The following is an 8,152-nucleotide window of genomic DNA, read 5'->3' on the forward strand; positions in this document are numbered from 1 at the left end:
GGTTAGAATTTGAATAGAATTCAATGGATCCTTAGATAAAGAAGAAGCTGTTTGTGGGGGTTGGGGAAACCTGAGCAGATAGTGGGGGCTGGGAAAGCCCGGATATCATTGGTATTCAAAAAGGGTGCTTTTTGACCAGGATTTATGAATCAAAAGATCCTACCTTCTTCAGTCATGTGGGGGGGATTGGAAATAAGAAAGGAATCTTAAAGGGACCTCAACCCCCATCAGAATCACAAGTCTGTTTATTAACCCTGTATTTACATGGAGTCTTTGGTGATATGTGCTGGGATGAAAAAGAAAACAGTCATTATTCTAAAGCAACTAACAGTTCACTGAGAGAGCAACTATATCACATATAAATGAACTATATGTTTCATGAAATCGAACATGCATCTCTATATATGTGTGTGTATGTATATATACGCATGTTATATATGTATGCATACACATAGGTATAAATATATGTATATGGAAAAAGAAAGAAGAAGGGAATTAAGGAAAACAATAGCTTGATAAGAAAAGAAGATAATGATACAATATCTAGGAAAAACCATTGGAAATAATTCACCTTGACAATTCTCTGTGCAGTACATCAATATAAAAATTTGACTAACACTAAAATAGAGATTCTGGATTCAAATATTAGTTATAATCTTTTTTTTCTGTGTAACTAAAACATCCAATCTCAAAGGGCCTCAATGTTGTCATTTGTAAAGTAAAGAAGTTGGACTACTACTTCTGAGAACCTTTTCATGCCTCTAGCTGGGATCCTATAGCTGTAGAGGAAGAAGCAGTCAATTTGCATTGTATCCTACTGTTCTGTGAGGTCAGAATATTTCTCTCTCCAATAATATGTTTCATTTACCACTGAATATGAAATGAAAATTAAAGCAGCAACTGAAACAATCATACACTGAAAGAGTATGTTGAAAAACTGCACATAAGGAGGAATTTGTGAAATACAGTTTTTCTGTTGCCTATATTTCAAGGATGATCAATTTTTATCAGCTTTATTTTCACCTTCATTCATAGGATTAGAAGTACTGAGGATTTCTCTCATCATGGTGCTCTGAAAAGTGTAATATCTAGTCACTGTTTTCTCAGGCTTCAAGGATATTGATTCTAGCACAAGCTCTAATATTTTGTTCACCTGTGTGTCTGTTTGTGTTATTCTCTATCCTTTTGTGTAGTTTTGAACCCGACCAGACACTTAGAACCTGAGCATGCTGTCCCTGAAGTCTCATCATGATAAAAAACACCACAGAACGCAGCTTCTCAGCTTTTTTCCTGGTGGGGATTCCTGGCCTAGAGGCCTTTCACTACTGGCTGAGTATCCCCGTGTTCCTCCTGTATATTATGACTCTCCTGGGGAATGCCCTCATCATCCTCACTGTCAAGCTGGAGCCTACTCTTCATCAGCCCATGTTTTACTTTCTCTGTATGCTGGGTCTCAATGATGTAGCCATTGCTTCTGCCACAGCCCCCAAGATGCTCAGCATCTTTTGGCTGGATGCTCACCTTATTGCATTTGATGAGTGCCTGGCACAGATGTATTTTATCCATACTTTCTGCATCATCGAGTCTGCCTTATTGGTCTCCATGGCTTTTGACAGATATGTGGCAATCTGCCACCCACTACACTATATTACTATTCTTACCAATCCTTTGGTCATTAAGATGGGATTAGCTGGGGCTGCCAGGGCCATTATCATGGTCCTTCCTTGTCCACTTCTCATATTAAGACTACCCTATTGCACCAAGTATATCATTAAACATGCCTATTGTGAGCACATGGCCATAGTTAAATTGGCATGTGCCAACACTCTCATCAACCGAGCATATGGCATCTGTGTTGCACTTTCTGTCATGATACTAGACCTAGCACTTATAACTATATCCTACATCAAAATCCTCCAGGCAGTCTTCAGGTTATCCTCTAAGGATGCCCGCTCCAAAGCCCTGGGCACATGTGCTGCACACATTTCTACAATTTTGGTCTCCTACATACCTGCCCTTTTCAGCTTCCTCACTCATCGTATTGGCAAGAAAGTGCCCCCATCCATTCATATCATCTTTGCCAGCATGTATCTTCTGGTACCTCCTACAGTAAATCCCTTAATCTATGGTGTGAAAACAAAACAGATTCGTGATCGAGTAATGGAACTCTTCTGCCCAAACCAAAAGAAGGGGAAACACTAGGATTTGTAAGAAATAAGTATGAATAGATGATATAGAGATGTACAAAGGATAGATATCTCATTTTGTAAATACTTATTAATGGTCTACTAAATTCAAAGATATAGTGTGAAATGGGTATACTCAATAATCTCAGATTGATCTGAGATCTCAATGAATTAGAAATTCTCTCTAGAAATACAGGACACAACTCTATTTGCCTATTCTGTGTGACTCTTATACAAGTCTTCTCATATACATGCACCCATTTTTCAGGATTCTTGCTTATATATTTTTGATTCTACAAGTTTACTAGTGAAACTTTGTTATCCATTGCCTTTCCATGTGAACAAGCTCTTTTTCTATCAAGCATTACATTATGGCAACTTTTACTCCTCTTCCTCAGAAATCCCCACTGGATATAGATTGTAGCCTGCTCACATTCAACATGTGACTTTCCATTGTATTCTGTATGATATACATCTTTTATTCTTCACAAACTGTTGGATTCTATGTCTTCCTGCCATATGGCAGAATGTTGGTATTAAAAAGATGGGTGTTAATTTTCATGAAAAGTTTGGAGTCATTGAAGGAGTTTGTTGTCTGAAGGCAATCCAATCTATGCTCCTTTTGTTCCTCCAATCTGGGCCTAACTCATTTTCCTTCTGTAATGTACATAACAGATGTAGTTACTGATAAATAAGTTCTATAAGATTTTTTTTAAATTCAAATATTGTTGTATTGTTGGAAAGGACATTCATTCTTTATCCACTTGGTATTTATTGTGGGGATGAATAGATCAGGTTTCTTTGAATTACTATTTATCTCTTCTCACAGCCTCTGCAATGTTCTAAAGATTGATGCAATCAACATTGTATCATTCCCAAAAGGAGCATCTGGAAAATTGGATCACTTACAAAAAACTTCTCCAACTTGTATCTGGATCCTTCCTACTTTTCCTTTCTTCTTGCCACTTACTCCCCTCAATGACTGAATCCAATGGTATGCCTCTTTGCTGTTCATTACATAACCTATTTTATCTTCTTGCTCAATAAATTTCCCTGACTATTCACAATTTTTCAAATTACTTACCTCCTCATTTCCACCTTCTTGCTTCCTCACTAAACTCCCACTGCCCATAAAAACCTATTCCTTATCTCACTTAACATTCCCTCTATTCTTTTTATCTCCAACTTACCCTAATTGTACTTAGTTAATTCCATGAACTCCTTTAAAATTCATTTAAATTAAATTAAATTAAATCAAAAAATGATTTAAAGTCATTTAATTTTTTCTTGTTTTATTTTGCCTTTGTTTACATTCCCAGAAGTGTCTCCAATATAGTAGTATTTTATGTTGACTTTACTTAATTTGACATGTCTCTTCCTTTTATTTTGTCATTGATATCTATGGGCAGAGATTCATTGATTAGGGTATTGTTATACCTTTAAAGAACTATTGAAAGATTTTTATTTATGAATTTATTTATAAATATTTATAAATTTATAAATAGTTTACATAACATTGTAAAAAGAACTTGTAAAATGGCATTTTGTTATGTAGACTAATATATTTTCACAACAAAAAAATTAGCATAGTGAGATCTTAAATTCTCTAATTTTCATTTAATTATGAGATGATGAATATATATGTTCCATTGCTGAATATTATTTACAAATGTCTGTTTGTCTCTACTAATATACTTATTAATGACTCTCTTGATTTGTATTTAAATGGGCTGATAGTTATTGATAATCTCTTTGTTGACAATCCTTAGGTGTCTGGAATATGGAAAATGAATAATCTATTATTTGAGAGATGTTCTGTTTGTGAGCCTCTCTGTTTTCTCAGGCTTTTAAGTATAACAAGTAAATATAACTCTCACACCAATCGACACAGAATAAATCCTATGGCACTGTACTTAATAGATTTTTATGCAAAGATAGGAAAAGTTAAAACTTCCCTGAGTAACTTACATGAAAAGTCTCTTCTTGGGCAAGAAGAGAGAATACATCTATATAAAAATATTTATAGTAATTGTTTTTTTTTTTTGTACTGGCAAAAAAACTACAAAGTAAATAAATTGAGGAATGGTGGAACAAAGCATGATATATCATTTTGTTAATAGTAGAATTGTTAGAATTGATCAAAGAGATTGTTTCAAAAAAATTATTGCAACAAATATACATAGTCCAGGAAAAGTTCCATATTGGATACATGCAATTGTTTAACATAGCAAATGCATATGGATAGAGAATTGCCTTTGTTTTCCCTGCCCCATGTCTAATGTCACATTTAAGTTCAGGTCTTCTTAACTCCAATTTAGCTGCCTCTAATCTGAACAATCTAGTTACCTCTAATCAATACCTCAAACACATACTAAACTCCAAATTTCATAAGAACAAATAAACAGATCTATAAAACATAATATATTCACAGTACTTCTCTCAGAAGGAAATAAGCTCCATTTCACCATTGGGACTGGTATTTCTCAATCACCTGTAACTTTGCCTTCACCATTGTACACCGAGTTCTATATCCAGAAATGCTTGTCATTCATATTCTTTCACTTTTTAGCTGTATTGTTGAGTATTTGAAACTCCTCATGATTTCCCGTATTTTATTAAAGAATTAGTTCATACAATGAATTTTTCTAGACTAACCAAGGCATTTAAAATATGTATATAAGAACATAATTTGATTAAGACACATGATTAGTTTTCACAGCGTCTCTTATACTCTTTTCCCATTTCCCTTTAAACAGTTTAGACAGGAAATCAAAGTTTCATTTTGAGAGAGGTGGGCAAGAATCCAGAGAAATCTATCAATATCTATTTCCCTGAAAGTCACAAACAACTCAAGTGCATAAGTTTACAAATTACATGGTCAGCACACATCTTAAATACATGTATGTATGTAATGTAAAAATATATGTGTATATTTATATACCAAACAACATATCTATATCTATAAATTTACAAAATTGTTCCTATTATCATTTTTAAAAAGATCTAAGAGATCAAAATTAGTGCACCACACAGTTAAGTATATTCAGAACAATTTAAAAGACTAAATTCAAATTATATTCATTAATGTATTAATATCAAGCTGAGGAACAATTGCTATCAAAACCTGGGAAACATACTGATAAATAGATAGAAAGACAGATAAATAGATATGTATGTGTCTATATGTCTCTGTGTATATGTGTATGTATAAATGTGTTATGTGTGCATATACACATGTGTATGCTTATTATATACATGTACATAATATGTGTATATATGTGTTTATATCTATATACTTTTGATCCTATGTTCTTCAGCATTTTTATCAATGATCTGAATGAAAATTTATTGCATAATTATTAAACCTTCATGTGAAAGGAAGTTTGAAGGCATAGCAAACAGTCTTTTGACTGACAAAGTTAAGATCCAAAGATATCTCAAAAGACTATGTTTCTTTATATCAAGATAAAATTCATTAGAAATAAATTTAAAATCTTGCACTTGAATTCCAAGAATCAGTTGCACAAATACAGGATGAATAAGGCATGAAAAGGAAGCAGTTTATGTGTAAAATATTGGTGGACAACAAGCTTCAAACTTCATGAGAGTTAGATATGACATGACAACCAAAAAAACAATTTCCATCTTAGGCTCTTTTAAGAGAAAACAGAGCCTAGAATTGGAAAAGAAAGCTTTTTCATATTTATCAAGATCATATCTTGAATAATATATTCCATTTTAAAAGCCATTTATAGCTATTGACAAACTATTACACATTTAGAGGAAGATGACTAAGGCTCTTACTGGCTGCCTGGAAGAAGACTAGCTCTCTTCCTTACTATCCTGAGCAAATGATAACCTCTCTGAAATTCAGTTTCCTTTTCTGTAAAGTGCCTGGTCTCTGAAAACCTTTTAAGTTCTTTGTTTCTGTTAGAATAGATATATTCAAACAGTCTGTTCTTCCTCCAATAAAGTCACCAATTTATAAATGTGTTTGAGCATATATATGAAAAGCAAAATTGTGAGATATTTAGGCAGGTACCAAGACATTTCCTTTGCTTTAGTCTAGAATGTAGTCCTGTACCACACATATAGAAAATGTCTTCTACATGTTTTCTTCTATATAATTCTACAAAGAATTATGTCTTCTACAGACATTTTTCTCTTCTTCATGTGGATGTTGAACAATCAAACATGCATTCATTACAGATATATTTTTCTATGTAAGCTGTGCTAAAATCATCTCAGACCTGCTAGAGGAAAAATAAATTGTTAAATTCTCTATGTGAATATCTGAAAGTCAAAAATGTTACCAATTGGGGCTTGATTTTTTGTTTTTTAGACATTCCACAAAACAATAAATCAAGCCCTAATTTGTTATGGATGCTCCAAAGAGAAGAATGGGGGAAAATAATTTGGATTTAAATTAAAAGTATGTTTGTCTTGTTAATTATTCCTAATTACATGCCCCTTTTCTACCCCTCAAAATATAAAAGGTCTACTGGAACAGCAATTTAGAAACCCCCTCTTCTAATTTTCTTGCTTTTTTCCTATCCATAAATATTTCATTTTGTTTCCCCTCAAGAGCCATCTGGGTCTAGTGGCAAAATAAAGATCAAAAAGACTGAAGATGGCACTGAATGAAATGGGAGACCTTGGCTTTTGGAAGGAAGGAAGGAAGGAAGGAAGAGGGAAAAGGGAGGAAGGAAAGAAAGAATGAAGGAGGGAAGTCAGGAATTGGAAAGAAGAGAGGAAGCAAGGGAGGAAAGGAGGGATGAAGGAAGAGAGGAAAGAAGGAAGGGAAGAAGGAAGAAAAAAGGAAGGAAGTAAAGAAGGAAGAGAGGAAGGGAGAGAGGAAAAAAGGAAAGAAGGAAGGAAGGAAGGAAAGAAGGAAGGAAGGAAGGAAGGAAGGAAGGAAGGAAGGAAGGAAGGAAGGAAGGAAGGAAGGAAGGAAGGAAGGAAGGAAGGGAGGAAAGGAGAGAAGGAGGATCGAGGAAGATGAAGAAGGATGAGGATCAATAATGTTTGACTGCTTCCCTTCTTATTTTCATTGTATTACTTTTACTGGTGAAACATACAGGCTCTATGCTCATTTTCCTTACTTCTACTGGTAGACTAGGGGACTAGGGCAATTGTGTTAAAGACAAATAGAAAGAATAACTATTAAACAATATATAAAGATCTCATAGAGTGCATATTGACATTTAAAAATAACACAAATATAGATTAAAATAATTTATTTCATTTATTTTGTTAATTGTTTTCCAAATTCATTTTCATCCAGTTAGGATGTACTAGGGAGTATTGGAGATGCATAAAAGTCTGCATACCACTTGTATGACATCTCTGAGGTAGCTATAAATACTATTACTTAACTCAGAACTGTGAAGATAACCTTGAAGGGCTGGGGTTTATATATGATTTTCCCCCAGTATTTTTTAACCTGTCAATATATTTTTGACTTAAATTAGTCGTTTAATATAAATTATCCTTCTAAAAGAGATTCTTAATGAAAAGATTTAGCAAAGGCTGAAGTACAACACTCCTCCCATCACCATCCAGGTAGTATTTTTCTTACCTCTACATTTCCATTCAGTCCCTAGGGATAGTGGACTCAATCACAACATAATTATTGCAAAATGCCCTTCTCTTCTGCCTAACTCACACATTTTTGGTTGTTTTATTGTTAGTTATTGTTTGTTTGCTTGTTAGTTTATTTTTTTAATTGGGGGAGGGATGGACTTCATGACCCCTGAAAGTTCTTTTTTTTCCCCCTTTGTATAATTCCTTTAAAGTTCAACTGTAGTTGTGGTGTGTTCAATGAATGCATCCCTCTTTTGTTTAAGTGAACTGGTTCTTTTTTTATATTTTAATAGTTTTTATTTACCAGATATATGCATGGGTAATTTTACAACACTGACAATTGCCAAACCTTTTGCTCTAATTTTTCCCCTCCTTCCTCCCTA

General features: G+C 33.8%; 1 protein-coding gene across 1 annotated transcript; it reads left to right on the forward strand.

Moving 5' to 3' along the window:
• The first annotated feature begins 1,248 nt into the window (after positions 1-1,248).
• Positions 1,249-2,202, forward strand: LOC141559904 (olfactory receptor 52P1-like). Its single transcript, XM_074297558.1, has one exon. The coding sequence runs from the start codon at positions 1,249-1,251 to the stop codon at positions 2,200-2,202; it is 954 nt and encodes a 317-aa protein (XP_074153659.1).
• Positions 2,203-8,152: the final 5,950 nt, after the last annotated feature.

This window comes from Sminthopsis crassicaudata, chromosome 3, assembly GCF_048593235.1.
Source record: "Sminthopsis crassicaudata isolate SCR6 chromosome 3, ASM4859323v1, whole genome shotgun sequence".
In the NCBI taxonomy this organism is placed as follows: domain Eukaryota; kingdom Metazoa; phylum Chordata; class Mammalia; order Dasyuromorphia; family Dasyuridae; genus Sminthopsis; species Sminthopsis crassicaudata.

Bases quoted from the DNA above. Each gene is read 5' to 3' on its own strand.
- LOC141559904 (XM_074297558.1), top strand. From the start codon at position 1,249: ATGATAAAAAACACCACAGAACGCAGCTTCTCAGCTTTTTTCCTGGTG.